Below are 21798 nucleotides of genomic sequence, written 5' to 3' on the forward strand. Positions count from 1 at the left end.
CTGAAAGTCATATAGAAAATAATCAATATAAGAATTTTTACTGACTTTCATAGAGGACGATGAGTCGAAGTTTACGGTAGATTTGGAAGAGGATGATACGTCGAATTTATACTCTGTGGTTTTAGACAATAATATACATTTCGTTAGATTAATTAACAATCATTTGCAGTATGTCGAATGCTCTAAAGGTATATCAAATCCCCATTCATTTTTTCATAAACAAATGTATCTCGCAATAACTATCGATCGACGTATCTTATATGTATATATACACACAGCACACACACCACTAGAACTTTTCATAATTGTATTTGTATAAATTACAGAAAATAAGGTTATTTACATTATTTAGAAATTTATACTAAAAAATATATATAAAAAACAATTAAGTGTTTAAACATATTGTTTAAACCACTACATTCAAAGTAATTTTAATTTTTCTATATGATATAAAAAAAATATTCCGCTATGTTAATATAGATATTAAAAAAGTACAATACTTCTAACTTTATCATGCTTCAGAAAATCGATAAAATAGCTGCCATCTTGCCATTTGTTTTAAGAAAAATTCAACGTCACACTTGTCTGTATTATAAACTAAATAAAGAAAGAAATAGTTATACAAATATTTTAAAGCAACAATACGTTCCTTCGAAGAAATTTAATTCCTATATTTTTGATAAGCCGATTAGGAAAGATTTCATTCGTAAAATTATTCAAAAGAAGCTCGATCAAAGGTAAAGTCGTAATTCAACGTGTAACGTATGTCTCTGGATTCGCAGTGGTACGAAAGGTTCATTGTTTCGCGACTGGGTTCGGTGACACCAGGTAACGCAGGTAATGATCGAGGAACCTACCTACGCAATGGGGGAATTTACGGACGATCAAATAGGTAAGGTACGCACCAAGAAAGGAAACCCTATGTGCCATGTGTTATACCTACATTCGAAACGGAGCCTTGCACAGGTGCAACCTACCCCACCGTGACCGTCGACCGCGATCAAAAATTAACATTCTAATTTCTTCCTAACTATTTTCACTTACATATGTATTATTTTCCTGTCCCTTTTCTAGAAATGATAAATAATGTACACGAACAAATGTATTTCCCAAGGAAATATTATAATAATTAAACAATGTTATTTGTTTACCCGTTAAAAACAATTATTTAAGAAAATAAATTTGTTAAATTTAAAATTGGATTATATTGTCAAACAAATGACATTAATTTATCAATTTAAATAATTAACAACAATTAATTATTAAAAATGAACATTATTTTAATGAATTTTCACATTATTTCATTTTTTAAATAATTATAGAATTATGTTTATAATAAAATATAATATTTGTCAATATATAATATATATATATATAAAATATATTTTATTGAAATATTATTGGTTACTATAAAATGCTTTTAAATGACAATACTTCCAAATGCTTACAACAATGGAACAGACCCTCTTAATGTGGCATCAAATGTGTGTACGTTCAACGGACTAAAATATCGATCAAATGAAACCATGGTCTACTCTATAGAACACCACGATGAATCCCTTCAAGTGGCATATCACCATGCACAGACTCCCACGTTCAACGGTCGCGTGCCGTAGCTCGTGCAGGAAAGTTTTCTATCTCTTCCTATCTCCCTTTTTCTTTCCTTTCTTCAGCAGGGTGAAAACGAACACAACCGTTGTATGTTATTCGCGAACCCTTCGGGGTTGATGGGATGATTCACGACGACGCATTAACGCAAAACATTAACTATGGACCTTCTAACTTGGATAACGAGTCATTGTTACACCCTTTCTCTGTGTGAAGCGGTAATGAGCTAAGCTTTGTCTGGTCCCTATCTGACCAAAGGACATAGTCACACCAGGTATATGAAAGTACAAGGATCTTTGAAATATTCGACGAAATTAACGCTGCATAAGCTACGGGGATACGAAATATTATGTATTAGAAGTGTAAGATGGGTTTGATAAATATTCGAATATATTTTTAAGTATCTTATTAGCATTAGAACAGAGATGGACCGTTTTCATAATGAAAACTATTTATAATACTTTTTAGATATTTTTAAACTATTAAAAAGACCGCTTAAAATGTAGCTTTAAGACCACGCCTTGAATATCTCTTTAAAATAGTTTATTTGAACGTTTGAAAGAGTTGGTAAGTTAGGGGTTTTATAGGTTAGGAATGGGACTGTTTTTTACATTTTTCAATCGTCAAGAAAATTATTTTTTTGAAAAAAATTTATTTTTGAATTGTTTTTATATAAATAAAAACAACTTAAAGTATATAGTAGTTAATGTAAAGTTACTATTATTGTAATTAAAGTTGTATTTTTAAGCGACTTATACTTAAACATTTATACAATAGCTCATCCTGAATTTGGTTTTAATATATTTCATGAGTATTAATTAACAAAATTGATTTGTTTCATATTTTTATTAAAATTTATGCTTATAACTATGGAACCACACCTTGAATAACAGCTTAGAAGAATTTATATGAATGTTTGCAGCAATTTACGGGGTTAGGAATTTAATTGATCTAGAATGGGCAGCTGCTTTCTTACAATTTTACAATGCTCCAAAGCTACTGAAAATATGTAAAACATTCTACTTATAAACAATAATAAATAAAACTACACAGAGCTGAAAGTTGATATAAAATTAATATAGTTTATGTCAATTGTATTTTTAAGAGGCTTTTACTCAAAAATGTATAAAATAACCAATCTTACATTTTGTTTTATTACATTCTGCAAATTTTCATTAACACAATTTTTTAGTTTTATAATTTTATTTTTATAACTGTCCTTAACTGTGGAATTGCTTCAAACAACAGTTTAAACATACATATAAATGTTTAAAAAAATAATATGAATTATTAAACATTTATAATATTACTACGATACTATACTACTATAAATTATTAATATAAAAATTTAACAAAAAATAGCAATAAAACCTAATATTGTTTATAAAATCGCATTCGGCTCACGAATTGCTTGTTATTCATGATTTACATAGAATAATATTTACGTGTATATATATATACATATCTGTGAGTACGAACTAATTAGCGTGAACTGCTAAAAAATAAACTAAAAAAAGTATTACTAAGGAAGTCAGAAGATATCGCCATATGGTGTGTTGCGTGAATGCACGACATCGGGTAAATTGGCATACGCTGTACATTATGCACTATAATACGATGATCATGGTGTAGATAAATATTGTGTTGAGTGAATTGCGATAGGTCGAGAGCAGAAAGTTAAAAAGAGAAAAAAAAGATATACTTGAATTCCAAAAAATTAATAAAAATACTAATTATTTAATTATTTTTAATATAAACTTATATTTTTTTAACAAAATAATGAAGAAATATTCTACATGAAAATAGAAAGTTTTTGCTGCCAAATAACTTTTATTTTTTAGCTCAAAGAAGTATTTGGTTAATAAAGGATTGATAAATATTAGATTTGATTTCATTCATAATTATATAGATTTTCATATTTGTTATATAAATATTTTAATAGAATCATTAGATAATTATTATAAATAAATTAAACAGGATTATTGGTTATTTTAGTGGTTCCCAATATATCTAAAAAACGTTTTATTTATTTTTACCAAACCCTTGCAAATAATTATTGACTATTTCACAAAGTGTACCTGTTAGAATTCGACATAGAACACTTTGGGATAATTTGGATATTAGATTATCTTAATATTTATTAGTTAATTAAGGGAGTATTATAATTGGTCTTGTCGACAAAATTGATTTTTTTTCATATTCTTATAGTTTGGGGTCTTAAAGACGGGTCCTAAAAATTTCAAAATGATATTCGTTAAAATAACAGAGATACGAAGTTTTAGCAGACACGACCCCATAGAAAAGGACTGCAAGTTAAAGTTTAAACAGGTTTTCCCACAAACAGCATTTTTCAAACTGAGCGTACATTTTTCTCAAAAAATATTTAACCAATAGACATGCAATTTTATAAATACACAGAGTACACGTCAGCCTATCATTCGAACCTTCGTGATATAGTTTGCTTTATAATAAATATTTTTACAGTCATGAATTGTAAAAATTTGTTTGTATAAATCGACGATATTCGTTTTTTTTTATTTTTCTTTTGACGAATTATATTATTTAATTAATTACGTTACATTATATAAATTATATAATATTCTATAATAATATATATACATTTTATATTTATATATATAATAATATATTAATATTAATATATAATATAAATAAATATCAATATTTTTTTTAAATAAACTTCACTAATACTTGAAAAAAATTGATTAATTATATAAATAATAAATAAACATCTTACATACGAGACGAAGAAGAATTATTTCTTCTTAGCCTAATCTCCGAAAGAAAAATTTACGTTAACCGTGCGTAAATTTCCACATCCCGTTCTTGAACGTTAAAAAGCGCACCCGTTAATTTACATCTGCGATAGATCGCACAATGGTTTGCACCTTGTGCAGCATAGTCTAGAGAACTCTGACTTTTGTCATACGTTATATACATATATGTATAGATATATACAGGGTGATAAAAAAAAAGAGTTCGATATTTGAAAAGCTTATAGTGTTCACCAAGACGAGTGAAAAAATGTCTAATTAACATGTGTCCTAACATTAATCACTTCGATGTAAATAAATTTTTATTATTTATCAGAGTTAGATATCGTAAGTGAGCCTTTTGATAAAATATTAAATGTACAAAGAAGAATTTGCTTGGAAATACACTATTTCGAGAAATATTTGAAAGTGTACGTTAATTTATGATCCGTTGATATCAGAATTGCATTCAAATAAAAGCATTTCCAATATTGAATATCTATGACTTTGATATATTAGATAATTAAGTATGAAACGTCCGATTATTTTCAATACTTTTAAATAGGAATTAATGGTATAACATTATGTTTGAGTCTACGAAGTAATCTTATTGTTAGTTGATATTGGGGTAATAGTTTTGGCTTATTTTTAAAACTTCAACTTATCTTAACAATCATGAACTATCGAATCCTTTATTTTTTACCACCTCGTATATACCTATATATATTGCACGCGTTCACGTTTAATTATTACAAAGAGGAAGGCGCGTGGTGCGAAGATGAAAGAATAGAAGAAATACGAAAAGGAAAGAAAAAGAGGGTACGGGTGGGGGTCACAACGGGGTGAGAAACGTTTGGGCGAGACGTAAATTGAGAACTCCGTCTGTAAATCCATACATAGACTATAAGGAGCATGCATTTGTATGAAAAACGAAAAATAATTAAGCAATGGTGATTAAATACAAATTTGTCGAATTTTTTATAATTTTTAATGGCAAAGTAAATTGATTGACTTTTTAAATTTTTATATTTAATTTTTGTAATATTTCAGTTAAAAATATCATTAATGTAAGTGTACAATCAATTTTTTAACCATACGTTTTTAACACTTCATTTTAATATTAAAAAAATTCCCAAGAACGTGTATATTATACGTAAAATATTTTTACAGGTCGAAAGAAATTATCCGACTTCTAAGAATGTTTTTTAATTTTATGACAAAGTAGATTAATTGATTTTGAATTTTTTATACTCAAAATCAATTTTTGTAAATAATAAAGTTGAACACTATTAAATGAGAATAATTAGTATAACCTTATGTCTCCAATTCTTTCCTAATGTCATATATTTTTTTTACACAAAAAATATTTAAACGTCAAAACAAATTTTTCAATGTTTAGAATATCTGTAAAATTTTAATGGTAAAGTAAATCGACTGATTCTAAACTTTTTATAGACATAAAATAAAGTTACTTTATTTTTATGTAAAAAATAACTTTTTGTAATAATTAAACTGACCACCATTAAATGGCAAAATTTTTTATAGTAGCTGGCTATATATATAATAAATGATATAACAATATTTTTTTATATAATATATAATTTTATCTATTATTTCTACTTCTTATTCTGAATAAAAATTTAATAAAAAAACAAAACAAAACACAAAAAATAATAATCTATAAAATTTAACCAATTTTCTCTTCAATGCATTTGATTTGGTCAACGAGCAACTTATATAAAATAAAAATATACACAGAGATAAAAAATTTATGATAACGAACAAGAAAAAACCTGTAACGGCTATTCTCAAGAAAGAAAAAGAAGAAGAAAAAGAAAAAAATGTTCGACCAAGGAAAAGTTGCATTCGTGTGAAATGTCGGGTGTAACGACTACGGTGAATTTGTAATCGAGTATTATGTATTATAGTAAGTACGCTTGCTCCTCGGTAGTGTATACTCGAAATGATTCTTGCTATTTGTAGAAGCAAGAACGAGAGAGATAAATGTATGGATAAAAAAAAAAGAAAGAGAGAGAGAGAGAAAGAGAAAAAGAACGATGTGGTAAACGAAACAAGATGAGAAGACCAGACGAGAAAACCAGTGTCGTGTGTACAAGAAAACAGGGACCTGGGGGAATTGGTAATACGCATATACCCACCACCACCAACACCACCACCACCACCACCACTAATAGTTCGCTGACTGGAACTCTCCCTTTTTCGCTGGATCTATCTTTCTCTGTTCTCTCGTTTTCTTAACACCCATCTTACTCACTTCATCTTTCATTCTCAGTCTGTCCCTCACCCTCTTCTTAACTACTCGTCCCGTACCGTTCGTTTCCTTACATAGATCTCCTTACTAACCTACCCTCTTCCAGTATTCACCTTCAGGCTGCAGTTTCGGTAAGCATTAGAGAGAAAGAGAAAATAACAACGTAGACCGAGGAGAAGAAGAAGAAGAAGAAGAAGAAGAAGATGATGAGGGGTTGAAATCGTGGCAGCCGACACGCGCTCAACGAATTTTTCACCCAACGGATATCTATGGAAGAAGGCTTTAAAGGCCTCCCCACGAAGAGAGACCTACGATCAACGGCGACGAATTTTGCCGTTCATTTATGACACCAATGTAAAAATGAGAAAGAGAAAAAGAGAGAGAGAACAAGAGAAAAGAGATTTCAATCTGGGATGGGCAACTTCTTTGATAATAACAGACCTTTGGACTATAGAAAGTTCATGGACATAAACGATTAACTTCATTTTTAGTATTGTTGTCGATTTTAAGGCTAATGAATTGAATTTGTAGTTAACTATTTTGAATTAAACAAAATTTATTTAGTTTTACATTTTATATAGTAAAGATCATATGAATCGTTCACGAACAACAATTAGTAAATTTATTTCTAAAATTGTTATCAATTTTAAGCCTAATTGAATTTGAGATCTCGATGCTTAATTTTTTTATATTTAAAATTAGAGGAACATATGAGCCGTAGACAAACTAAAATAATTAACAATACTTTTAATATTTTTTTTTAATTTTTAAAAATTGATGCTTAACATTTTATATTTAAATTAACATCCTAGGCACCTAGGCACCATTCGCAGAAAAAAACAATTACAATTAAGATTTAACACAAAATTAATCAATAACACAATCACCATAATTTTCAAAGCCATTTTTCCACCTATCAACAATTCAAATCACCTCCTCCCATCTTTCAAAGACGAAAAACAATTTTTCCAGTATCCCAAATACCTATCATATCGAATCGTAAAAAATATCAAGATTACATTCTAATTAACGCAACAATGTCATGAAAACTTTTTCATTTCTTTTGTTTTTATATTCCTTTTACTAACTGAAAAAGGTTCGTTAGAGAAGAATTTATTCGCGATGTTCAAAAGTAAAAAAAAAAAAAATGCACAATTAGTAATTCGGTCTGTGACCGTTAAAGGTTGCCAAAGTGTAAGCTTCCATATTCCAAAATGTTGCGCGACCTGCCTTACCGGCCTTACAGGATATGTTAATGAGTCCCGTCGAAGATCTGAAAGGTACTAAATCCCTTTACGTCTCCCTCTCTCCTCGTCCCTCCCCCCAACAACCCCCATCGTTCCCCTCATCATCATTCTCTCCTTCTCTCTCTTGTTACTTTTTTGCCCTTTACCCTTTACGACTCCCCTCCCCTCTCTCTTCCTTACACAATTCCTTGACGCACTCTCTTCTTTCTCGAAGATATTTAAATTTTAAATCCCGATCGGAAAGCCATCGGCCAAGAAAAGGTTGCCGCTTCTCGTTTCGGCCGTTCTCTTTTTTGTTACCTTTATCACAATCACAACCATCCCTGTCTTGCCCCATCGTTCAACTATTGTACAACGTATTTAGATATACATTATATGCATTATACATTTTATAAATAGATACACTCTTATTTTTGAGTGTATAAATATCTTAGGTAAATAATTATTTAAATTTCGCTAAACGGGTTATATTTGTGGAAAAGAATATTTGAAAACAGCGTTTCACAAATTTTGTATATGTGTCTTTTTATTCTCCCCTTTTACGTTCGGTTTGGGTCACTTCTCTTTGAATACCTTCTTAAATCTATCCAATACTACTAACGGGCTCGCGTCTTTGGAATCAACAGAACACGATTTATGTGTTTCCGAACGGGTCACCAATCAATTTTACTAATCTTGCCCACGTTGCTTGATCTGAAGGGAACTAATAATCAAATATATCTAGGCTGTTGGTATCCTAAATTCTATATAATACAACATCAATGTTCCGTAAAAATCAATTAGCATTAACCGTACCAATCCCGTTTAAATGACCAGTTTTGAAATTCAATTTAAAATTGTACATTTATCGTTATTCTTTTTGTTCATTTAATTTCACGTAAATTCTTAAATTATCTAAATAATCAATTACTATATTTTTGTTATGTTTTTTCTTCCTTTTTTTTACCGTGAGAAAAATTCATTATCTGACTTGCTTACCGCAACTAATCATTTGACCGGTCGATAAATTTACATCTTTTTCTAAAACTCCATACCTGGAACCTTTGTTCTTAATTCACATAAGATTTACCCAGCTGTAGTTTCAGACATCTGAATGCGGTATGTATTGAACTTCGTCGTAAAAAAATTATTAACGTGACAAAGTCCAAATATCAGGTTGCAACGGTATCGTATTGGAGATTCCCAAGAAATATTCCCTCAATAATGAGTACTCTATGGCTAAACAAAATCTAAATGCAGTATCATTCGAAGTGTCACAGAGTACAGATCGAAGTTTAATTGTAAGAGAAATCAAATATGACAAGTAGTTAACAAGTCTCATAATATTTAGTAGATTGGTTTGGTAATTTATATTATCCCTGAATAATTCTACACGTTCTATGAAAAAGTTATTGGAAAAAGTACAAAATATAAGGTTTAGAGTATTCAGACGGGTAAAATTTTGAGTTTGGTGATGAGCAAATTGAAATTTACGGTGATTTGTTCGACTGAGGAAATTCAAAGTTTTTATTTGTTTGATACATAAAGAAGATTTGTATTTAATTCTGAAAATAAAAATGACCAAAATGTCCGGAAAACTGAAGTGGCTTTTGATGCAAATGAAAAAAGATCCAACAGTCGAAGAAGTATTATATAGTTTCCAACATCAGGTCCAACGGCATAAATATTATATTTGATAAAAAAAGCTGACATTTTCTTTGTTAATTGATAATTATAAAAATTAGAATATCTCCGAATATTATTAAATATTATTTTCAACGAAAAAGTTTGAGAAACGTTTTCAAATATTAAACTTCGGTCAATTTCATATGAACTCAATAAAAGTTGTCGGATTTCTTTGTAACTGTTGTCCGATGGGAACGATTCTTACGAACGATGGGAAAGTTTTAATATAAGAAGTTTAAGAAGGTTGACTTGCGGAGGGGATGGGTGATTGTATGAGTACATGTTATGGTGGTCAGCATCATGAATCAAGTACGACCATGTAAATCGGGATTTCAAAGGAATAAAAGTTTTTGAACAGCTGTGGAGAGGGGTGGGCGGGAGCCTGGGAGAAGAAGAACTAAGTGAAAAATATTATTGAGAATTCGTTGATTGTTAGCTGCTTAAACAATAAAGTTAACTATTACATGGAAACAGGTGCATTTCCACCTTACGCTGCAATGTTTTCATCGTTAGTACGTTTTCCGTTGGACGAGTATAGTTAGTACTGTCTCGTTCACTGAGGCGAGAACCCTTCCCACCTTCTTTCGTGTTAAGGTAAATGAACGGAAGAAAAAAAGTAAAAACGAATTATAAGTATGACTAGTTTCCTTTTTACTCCTTCATTCAATGATTTTTATTAAATACGATTAAATGAATAAATAAATTGAATTTCGATTTTCGTTTAACACGAATAGAAAAAAATCAATTTAATATCGTTTTTGTTATTAACTTTATTTAATATTTTTTTGTTATTAACTTTAACATGATTAAAAATCATCTCACTGGTCAAATAATAATATTGAATAAAGAGTTATGTTTTTTCTTTTTTATCAACTATTGTTTTCTTGAATTTATGATAATTTTGTTTACTTTTACGTTAATATAAGTATATGAATTATATTTTGTTTATTAACTTAAATATCCGCGAATGCACTTATAATTTTATTTAATTTACTACTTCAATTAATTTCTGATTAATTTCGATAATTCTAATTTATATAATTTAATTACTTTTCCAAACTATATTCAACAATAATTCTAATTTATTTTATTTTTATTTTATATGATCTTATTTTATATACCTGATTTTCAAGTACACGGTCTTTTTTTATTTTAATGTATATATTAATTTGGGTGTACATTTAAAAAAGAAAAATCGTGTCAAATTTATATTGAATATATTTTTTCGAAAATAAAAATAATAAATATAGTGAAAAATAGTTTCTTTATTTCTTTTTTATTAAAAGAAAAAAAAAAGAAAATAAATTTTACGAAATATAATAGTACCACGATCTATACCTTTGTGCGTACGTAAGTTACCTCTACCCTTTAGAAACGTGCAACGTATTTTCGGGGTAACGAACGAGAACGAGGACAACATGTGGCAAAAACTAAGTCGATATTACGATACTATTAGGGTTGGTGTAAAAATAATTATGGCTTTTAGTAACATTTTCAATTTGGTAATGGGTTATTTTAAATGTGTTTTTCTTTATCTTTACTCTATTATGGTATATAATTGTACTTGTATATCAAAAGATTATAAACTCAAATATCTTCATTATCTCTTAACCCTTTCACTACGGACGTATTTTCACATAGCAACAAAATTGCTCGCTGAGCGAAACCGACCGTCAGCAACTGAGACTGATTCTTGAGGCATTTTATTAGTGATATTAATATTTGTTGCTGTTTATTTCAAACAAAACACTAAAAATACACGTCCAGAGTAGGATATTTGATGTTTCATAACTCCATACGCCTGTCGTATGTAAAATACGTGGTATCTTATGTAGAGCGACTATAGTCGCCCGTAGTAGCAAAAGAATTAATTGTATCTCTCAAAATATCAACATTTTCCTTTATAAAGCAAAATAAATAATTTTCATTGGATTATTGAAACGATATCAATATCAATATTACTAAGTAAAATTAACTTGACAGCTTGACTTGCTTACTTTATTCCAAGTGATAAATATTAACGAGCATGTGGATAAAAGTCTGCTTTCTTTAATTATTTTGCACAAAACTAACGACGATTTTAACAACCAAATTATAAAACTAATTTAAAATAACCTCATATAAATTTTTGTCTATCCAATCTCACATACAAATTTGATAAAAGTCATAGAAGTCTTGCGGTTGAGGGTAACATGGAGTGTTTTGAAACTCCATGTCTTCCATATTTACATTTCTATGTTCATACAATTTATGTGATATAAAACATATATAAAAAATTTTCGTACAAATATTATAATTATTTATACAAAAAATAAACATAAAATTATTCCTACATATTTATCCATTATCACGATAATATATTATAAAAATAATTATACATTTCATTCAAGATTTAGAGTAATTGAACACTTCACCACTCAACAGAGAATGGTGAAGTTTAATTCAAGCGTACCAACTTACCAAACTAATTTCACTAGATTATATTCACATAGTAACATAAAAATAATATTTAAATTAAGTAATACGTTTCTTGAAAAATCTTTCGATACTTTTAAGTTATAAAATAAAAATGTTATCTGTATTTCTAATTGAATTCTCTGTTTAGTAAATTCGTATACAAGCAGACATACATATTAATTATACAAAATTAGAAATATATTTCGTACCAATACAAATCGAAAATAAAAATTTAATGCGATTTTAAATCGTTCATATAAATATATATTCATATATTCATTATAAATTATTTTTATATTTTGCACCACACTTATACTTGTAAATAGATATTTTAAAAGTATATAATTATATTCTTAAAAAATAACATTAAAAAAATTTCTAATAAAGTAATATCATCTACTAAACACATGATAAATTAAACGATTAATTGTATGCAATTATTACAAAAAAATAAAATAAAGACAAGATATTAATAATAATACAATAATAATAATAACATGATTAACAACGAGGCGTGATAAATGAGAGTTTGAAATAATACATAAATAATCTAATAAAAAAATAAAAAATACATATAAAAACAAAAAAAGAACTAGAACAATATTACATATTAGCCAAGAATTACACTCCCCCCACTGCTTAAAAATCGCAAACGAAGGAGAGGACCCAAATGGGTGTCCCGTCGCGATAGGGAGAAACGCGCGAATCTGAGGCTTTTTGCGAGCGAACAGCTGATCTCTTAACGGTCTTCGTATTACGGGGGTAGGTCAGTGCCCTTCGAGCGAGAGAGACATCCATGCGTAAGTATGCGAAAGGAAGAAGACTATACGTAGAGTATGCCGTTCACCAAGACGACGAATAGGACGTGAAAAAGAGAGGGGAACAAAAAGAGAGGGAGAGAGAGAGAAAGAGAAAGAGAACAACATAGAGTCCGGGCTCCCGCCAGGGCAAAAGAGGGCACCAACCCAACCAGCTTACCAGTCAGCCAACCAACCAGCTAACCAACCAGCCAACCAGCCAGCCAGTCAGCCATCCGACGAAAAGGCAGGTGAGCACCTGGTCTAAAAGTTCGGCACGAGCTACTACTTGCCTCTTGGTTAGGAAGGGGTGCTCAACGGTCCTCCTGTGCCCACTCGAGGATTCCGTCTCAAGATGCTGCCAATAACATACAACAGAATCTACCGCATTTTACTTTTCCTATCGACACGGCTTCAAGGAGTTTCAAAGGCAAGCTGTTTTCAATTATATTATTTTCTTCCCAAACCCCCCAATCTTACTCGCCCCTCACTCTACCACGCTATCTTCCTCTCACTCTCTCTTCTTCTATTGCCTTTTCTTAATAACCTATCTTTTTTCTAAACAACAGACTAGAACAATAGACTCCGTTCTTCATTGAATTTATAATTTGATGTCTAGATTAATTTTTCGTTATGCGAGGTTTAATTAAAATTTTTTATTCGATTAATTTGTTATGTGCAAGTTTCAATTAAAATTTGCTTATTGATTTTTTTTATTGACGTGCAACACATGCGCCAATAATTATGACAGTGAATTAATTTCAAATAATCAAATTTTTGTAATTTATCTTACGATTTATTTGGGAATATAAATAATTTTAAATATAACATTTTTTTTTTTATTTATCCTATTTTTTTCACTCAGATAACACTGTCATAATTATTAACGCATATGTTTGTCGCTCGATTTCTTTGTCTAAAAAAAAAGACATAAAAAATCGGAATAAATATACTTTTATACTTTCAATTTTTTTTTAAATAACAAAATACGAACAATCAAATATTTTAACTTTTATTTGCCATTTTGATTATTTTGACAATTAGTGGTATACGTTAATGATATTATTTATGAGCTGTTTAATTGCAAATGAAAAAAAATATATTTTTAGCGAATTAGAGTTGAATTTAGGGAAAGATTTTAAATAGAATGAGAACCCCGAAGTATTTAAAGACGATGGTCGAGGAGTTCAAAGACGAGGCAGACATCCCCGGACTTCTCAAGGACGGGGAAATCCCTCTCACCCCATACCATCCTGTTTCTTCCCTGATACACGCCTCTTCTCGTAGACCAGCCCTGAGATCTTATTATTAGTGTGTGTGTGTGTGTGTGTGTGTGTGTGTGTGTGTGTGTGTGTGTGTGTGTTCTTCTTCGACCATCTCTTTTAAACAAATTTGACTTCTTTTTGAAATAAGCACGTTAGATTATTTTCACGGCAACAGAATTTTCAATCGCATGATTTAACTCTTTTATCGTGAAATATATACAAGTATAACTAATTTTGACAATTTTTTATATTTATCCATATCTTAAACGATCAAATTTCCGATCTTTAATAAAGGTAATATTACTTATATATAATAATAAATAAAAGAATTTTTAAATAATAATTAAAAAAAAAAATTTGTATATGTTACAGAGAAAATAGAACCTGTCGGGACTGTGATCTATTCCTAAGCATTGCCTACAATGCCAGGCATTTTTAGGCAACATAAGAAACAGAAGAATTGTTACGGACTTATCGGGTAACACACACATACACACACACACATACATAAAAGCGAGCATGGAGCGGGATTTTGAGACTGTCGTGTAGCTACACTATGGGCTATACTAAGCATTATACTATACTATGTTGTGTGCGTGTTTGTGTGTGTCTGTACAAGATAAGATAACAATTCTTCTGTTTCCTACGTTGCCTAAGAACGCCTGGCATTGTGGGCAATGCCTAGGAAAAGCTCACAATTCTGGCAGGTCACACTTTTCCTATAACATATATACTTATACCATAACTGATCAAATTATCGATCTTTAATGAAAGTAATAATTTTTACAACAATAAAAAAACAGCAATTTTAAATAATAATTAAAGAATTTGTATATATTCATACTACAATCGATCAAATTACCGATCCTCAACAAAAATTTACATTTTTTTACAATAATAAATAAAAAATTGATAATAATTAAAGAATATGCGTAACTATAATTGTAAAATAAAGTCGAATAAAAAAAAGTTACAATACTGAATGCAAAATTTAAATTTAAAATGTAAAACTGGTTAGTGTTAACCGGTCGTGATAAATATGTTAATCTAACTTTAAAATTGGATTTCTAATTGGGATTGAATTTACTTTTTATTCTAAAAAGAAACTAACTCGACTTCAATATTAAACTTACCGACAGTTTATTTATACCGTAACTGATCCGCTTAACAATCTTTATTAAAAATTTGATTTTTTACAGTAATAAATGTAAATAATAATAAAAATATTTATAATTATAATTATTAAACAGAATCAAATAATGAAAAACGATAAAATTGACTACGGAATTTTAATTCAAAATTTAAAACCGGTTAGTTGACCGGTCGTGATACGTTTAAAGTTAATATAACTTACTAATTGGATTTCTAATCTGAATGAAATATTCATAGTTTTCTAGAAACTAGCTCGAATTTAACACTAAAACTACCGACAATTTATATAATATGCATTTACTTATTTATACCATAACTAGTCATCTGACCGGTATTTAACACAAAAATTATATTTTTTTTCCAATTGAATGCAAATTATAGAGTAATAACTTAATACCGGCTTGAAAAATAAATAAAACAACTTTTATAAATAATAAAACAATATTTAGACACTATAATTATCGCATAGTCAATAAATTCGAAAATAAAACAATAACATTAAATGCAGAATTTTAACTCAACATTTAAAACCGATTACAGTACGAATTATTAAAAAAAAATTATTTTATTTGATTGGTAAATCAATAAATTACACATTGAAGTAAATAAACATCAAATTCAATTTTGTAGTAATTAAAAAAAAAATATTTAATAGAAAACATATTAACACAAGCAAATATAAGAAATAATAAATAAATCATAAAAGAAATGTAAATATATAAAATTAGATGTTGTGCGCATAGATTAAATAAAAAAATATATTTAACAAAAAAAAACTTATATACTAAAAAATATGATTTATAAAAAAAAAACTTACCTAAAGATGGATCTAAATTATTTGGATCATCCTCTGGAGACGAGATCGTAGATTTATTGAAATCACGAATTATGTTAGTTACCGGTGAGACTATCTCTAGTGATTCTAGTGATAAATCTTCATGTTTTTGAGAAAAGTTGTCTTCGTCCTCTGTAATTTTCCTTAACGGAACGACTCGACGCATATGTGACATTTTGTTCACCTATATGTCGTCTCAATATCTGCGAATAAATAAAGACAAATTTTTTAATCTATAAAATGTCGAACGTAAAAAGAAATAGAAAACGTTGATTTCTACGATATAAAATTATTATATTTTATCAATTTTATTATATTTTATCATCATCAATTATTTTAGATAATAAATATAAATTATTGAATCAATAAAATAGGACAAATCAAAAAATGAAAATATTTTTATTTGAAACAATTTATGATAAAATTTTTAATCTTTAAATGATCCGAAACTGAATAAATTCATTTAGAGATTTTTATTTAAAAACAAAAGTAAATTTTATCTATACCGAAGATTTGGAATATTTTATTAACTTTTATTTAATTGATTAATAATCTTTTTTAAATTAATGGCCAATATTTTTTTTCGTATAAATGTAAGATTGTTCGAAAAGTTATTTCGTTTTTTCAAGTGTAAATAAAAGAAAATTTTTTCACATCTAAAATCCAAGACGTTTTAAATGATCGCAAATTGTCAGATTTGATAAATTCAACTTTTCGGCTATTTCTCGCATTGTTATGCAACAATCAACATCCACTATTGGTTTTTATTTTTATTCTTCAACAGAACGACCTAAACGCACTGCATTATTACCCTTACGGTAATAAAAAATTAAAAATATAACGAAAATGCTAGCTTTAATTTACCATTTCTGATGCGATACCAAAATAAAACTACTTGACAATTCGAAACACAAGGAGGTTTTAAATCACGTCAGAAATGTCTGTTGCTGGAATGTAAAATGATTTTAAGGTTTAGAGTAAGGTTAAGTATTAATAAACGCAACTAATGGAAACTTCTGTACAAAAAACAAAATTTCTTTCCGAACAACTTCATTTTTGAAATAATTTGTCAGTATTTTAAATAGATAGTCAATATTTAAAATAGAGGAAAGGTTGTATCAGGATTATGTAAGCTGCAGATTAATACAAGGTGCATAATGTTATTTTATTATAAATATTAGTTATTTATTTAAAATACTAACCAAAAATGTTAAAAAATACTGATCACATAAATAGCAGTTAATTTTATTTTTTAATGCTATTTTACAATAATTTGCTAATAACTTATTTAATAATAGATAGTATAATAAATATTACTTCAAAATTTTTTTTATTTTAGTACCCTAAAAAATAACTATCATATAACATTAGTTAGTAATATTATAAAACAAAAAATAAATATCACCAAATTTAAGATCCATAATTCATTTTTTTAAATTTACTTTTATCTCATTTTAAACGGTTGCCAAATTTCTACATAACTTGTTCATTTACTTTTAAACAATTTCAAATAAAATTGAATCATATATAATTTTTCTAATAATTAAAAACATGAATTTTAATTGAAAAAAAAACCTTAATAAATTGATGTAATTTTAGAAATTCAACAGTAAAATCTCGACAAAGAAGGCGTGGTATATATACACTTGATAGAGAGAAATATCAGCTGATTAATCGAGAGACCAAACGTTGCCTGAGATATGCAGTTCAATGCCAACTGCGACGGTTGCCTGTTCACACACGACTCGACTCGTAAGTATTTATTTGCGAACGAACTATCTAACCGCGATAAATGTATATAAGTATATATGCATATACACTTACTTATACATGGTACATATATGTACGTTATTTTATAAAATCAATATTTTCATATGAATGATATTTTTTCATTAATCAACATTTATTATTAAAAATTTATTTACTTTAATTATAAAGCAAGTGCTTTATTGTAATCTATAATACAATATGTGATATTATAATTAAATAATATGAATTTCCGTTAACGGACTTTACTAATTTATATTAGCGTACATTTATAAATTCCGGTAATTATGACAGCAGACTAAATTTGTTTACTTATTTTTTGTTATTTATTTTATATTACAAATTTCTATATTATAAAATAATTTTTTTTATTTATATTATATTACTATAATTTATATCATAAAATTGATTTGAATATTTATTTTATATTAACAATTTTTTAAATAATAAAAATAATTTTTATTTTAATTATTTTATATCACAATTTCTTCTTAATACAAAATTGATTTTTATAATTATTTAACAATTACAATTATTTTTTAATTTTTTAAAATTATAATTCCACTGTCATAATTATCGATATATATACAACGAATATTAGGAAACGATAAGATAGTTTGAAAGATGATCGTAACGAACAACAAGAGATAAAAAGAGTCCAAATAGTGTGGCAACGATCGATAAAAAGGGAAAAAAATGGCACCCGGAAATCTACGAACGTTACCGACCTTTCTCTCTTTCTTTCTAATATATTAACGTTCACGACAATGAAAATAATAACAACAATAAATCTATTGAAAATATGACCCAAAAAAAATCGAGATCAAAAATGATCATAAATCTAACGCGACGATCCTTATTGGATGGCACCTCGACATAAACTGACTGTCCGGCTTTGCTGTCTTCTCATGGAAGGCGTATACTAAAGTGAGCATATTTGCGATAAACAAAGCACCAACGACGACCTCGAGACGCGGGATCAGGAAGAGGACAAAAAAAAAAGGGAAGAAGAGAGAACGAACAGATCGAGGGAGGCAAACGAGTGACTGAAAGATGGTCGGGGTGAAGGAGGTGTAGGAAGACGGATAAGTGCGTGAACGAACGCATACATATATGCATATATGTGTACACATATATATATATGAACATTTTTATGTGTCATGTGAATACGTATGTGTCATATGTATACGTGTGCGTATACATATGTTATGTGTATCTGTATATGTTTATATGTGTATCTGTATATGTTTATATGTGTATCTGTATATGTTTATATGTGTATAAACATTTATTTGGATAGCCAGTAAGTCCATGTGGTATTTTCTAAGTAAATAAATAGCAAAAACAATATGAACTTATTATTACAACCTAATATATGTGTGTGTTTGCGAATGTGTGTATGTGTGTATGCGCGCACGTATGTGGATGAAAAAGAGAAATAGATGAGGATTTATATATGTACTACTATATACTACATACTACATAAATGTATAGGAGAATCGAATGTCGCCGTCTGGTATTATGGGGGGTCCAGACCCTTCGTAACAGTCGACAGTTTCGTGTGTGATCTTTTATGTACATATATACATTATGTAGTATAAATGTAAAAGAGTTCGCCCACGATATGGCGAACAATCCGTTACTCGGTTACTCGAGCGACTCGAGCACAGTGACGCGGCAATCTCTTGTGTTACATGCACATATTCATATATGTATATGTATGTAGGGGGTGTAGGTGATAGTATATAGATATATATATATATATATATATATGTGAATCATCTCGTGTAACATATACGAGAAACATTACAGCTTCCTCCCTTACTCTTCGACCTGGACGCCGATTGGGTTGCCTACCCTTGAGGAGATTTGAATTTCAAACTGTTCTTGTATATGTTCGTGTATGTATGTGTATGTGTTGTGTGTTTGTTGTGTGTGTGTGTTATGTGTGTGTATGTGTGTATCATATATGTGTTGTGTGTATTGTGTGTCTATTGTGTGTGTGTTGTGTACTTCTAATTTTTCACCTGTTCAAAGTTCATACTCAAGTTTATTAAAATGAATATTTGGAAATTTAATAAAGATTTTTGTAAAATAAATTTATATGAATAGTTATAAAAAGAAAAAAGAAATAATGTAAATAATACTGATCTGGTGAGATAAAATATATGAAATAGAAGTGGAGAATGTGTCGGTTAATTTTAATCGTTTAAAATTAATACGTCAAAGGAATTTGACCATTAGTTTCTAGGAAATTTAAGAAGGAACACTGCACCCTTCGTTATGATGACTCGTACTGTTTGTGTGAAAAAGATGTTGGGCCCAGAAAAATTTATTATCAGTATATTTAATATTTGCCATAATTAATGTAATAATACTTAATGACTATATGGAACGGTAAACCAATAAAAAACGAAATGTACTTTAAAAACAATAATTAGATGCATCATTTCTCAAAAGGGCATATATTACGAGTATTTGATGTTTTTGGCTTCATATGATACAATTTATGAATTCCAAAGAATGCAAAGAGTTGTATACAATATTGCCTTCGGTTAATATTTAATTCGTTCATTAAACTGAAAAAAAAAACAGAACTTTTTTTTTATTACTATGAAAAAAATTATTGATTTTCGCACAAAATTTTATATATTGTAGTTAATAAAGAATGTTTTTATTATTGCATTATTATCTAGTATTAAATATAAAAAAATGATCATATGCAACAGGTCGTAGTTTTTTTAAATTGCAGAATGAACAATGAATTGTTTTTATATTTTCCTATAAATTTAATAAAATTGAAGCAATTATATCAAATATTGTGTATTGCACAATTAATAAATTAGTGTCTCATTATTGAATTATTATTTGTATATCTTTAAAGTGAAAGAAAAATCATATGCTACACACCGCCATTTTGTTTCAATGACTACAGTAACCAATGAACTATTTTTTAATTTTCTTATAAATTTTAAAAATATAAATTTAATAAAATTTACGTAATTATATCCAATTGTATGTATTGCATAATTAATCAAATATTTTCTTATTATTCAATTTATTGTAAAAAATAGAAATTAGAAAACATCGTAAGTAACAAATCGCAGATTTTTTTTTAAATTGCACAATGAATAATAAATTGTTTCTGTTTTGTTTCTTTTTAATTCGCTATAAATTCAATAAATTTTATAACATAAAACCTTTCTCTAAACACTCATGAAATAATATTAAAAAAAAAAAAAAATAAACAAATACAGAAGCAAAGTGAAAGGAAAATAAAGATGAAAAATATAAGATCCTCATTGAACTCTTAGAAAAGTTATGGTATCATCTCTCTCGTTGGTTCACAAAATGCTCATTGACCAGTCGAATTTAAATTGATCAAATTTCATGTATATAATATATATCTATATATATACAAAACTGAATCTCGAGTATACGGTGACACAGGGTCTAACGCTGTCCGTATGTTCCCTCAAAAAGTGAAATTAAAGAGGAGGATGAAAGTTACGTAACAATCACCTACATAGTAACAATTTTTAGTATTATGATTATTATCTTATTGTACGCAATAAAACAGTTAAATAAACATCATCTATTAATTAATTAATGATCTTAATCTGTAATTTTACATTACTTACACACACACATACACACAAATATATGAATATATTTGTATATTTATTTGTTTATATAATTTTATTAGCGATGATCAATTTTAACTGAACAGTTTTTGGTTGTTCGGGCTGTTTTTCGGAGTTCATATTTATTTATTTACATAAATAATAAATATATATTCATTCAGTAATAAATATATAAATATATACATATATAAATAATGAATATTTATTATTTATAAAAAAAATATAATAATAAAAAAAAGAATTATTTACTGGGTAATAAATAAAATTAGATATAGTTACTAAAACTGTATAAAGTTTACATTTATAAAATGTATAGAG

The 21798-nt window shown here is 28.1% G+C and overlaps 1 protein-coding gene across 2 annotated transcripts in view; it reads right to left on the minus strand.

Moving 5' to 3' along the window:
• Positions 1–18598, minus strand: part of LOC122521639 (M-phase inducer phosphatase-like) — a 110391-nt gene extending 91793 nt beyond the window's left edge. The window contains exons 1-2 of one of the 2 annotated variants that reach the window (XM_043642486.1): positions 18565–18598; positions 16052–16272 (exon numbers count right to left, since the gene is read on the minus strand). In XM_043642486.1, coding sequence (XP_043498421.1) covers positions 16052–16244 — 193 coding nt within the window. In that variant the 5' untranslated portion in view covers positions 16245–16272; positions 18565–18598. Of the gene's footprint in view, positions 1–16051; positions 16273–17644; positions 17908–18564 lie in introns of those variants that run through there. The other variant, XM_043642481.1, reaches the window with a different exon arrangement.
• Between the last annotated feature and the right edge of the window lie 3200 nt (positions 18599–21798).

Source organism: Polistes fuscatus, unplaced genomic scaffold, assembly GCF_010416935.1.
Source record: "Polistes fuscatus isolate 324 unplaced genomic scaffold, CU_Pfus_HIC Scaffold1, whole genome shotgun sequence".
Classification (NCBI taxonomy): domain Eukaryota; kingdom Metazoa; phylum Arthropoda; class Insecta; order Hymenoptera; family Vespidae; genus Polistes; species Polistes fuscatus.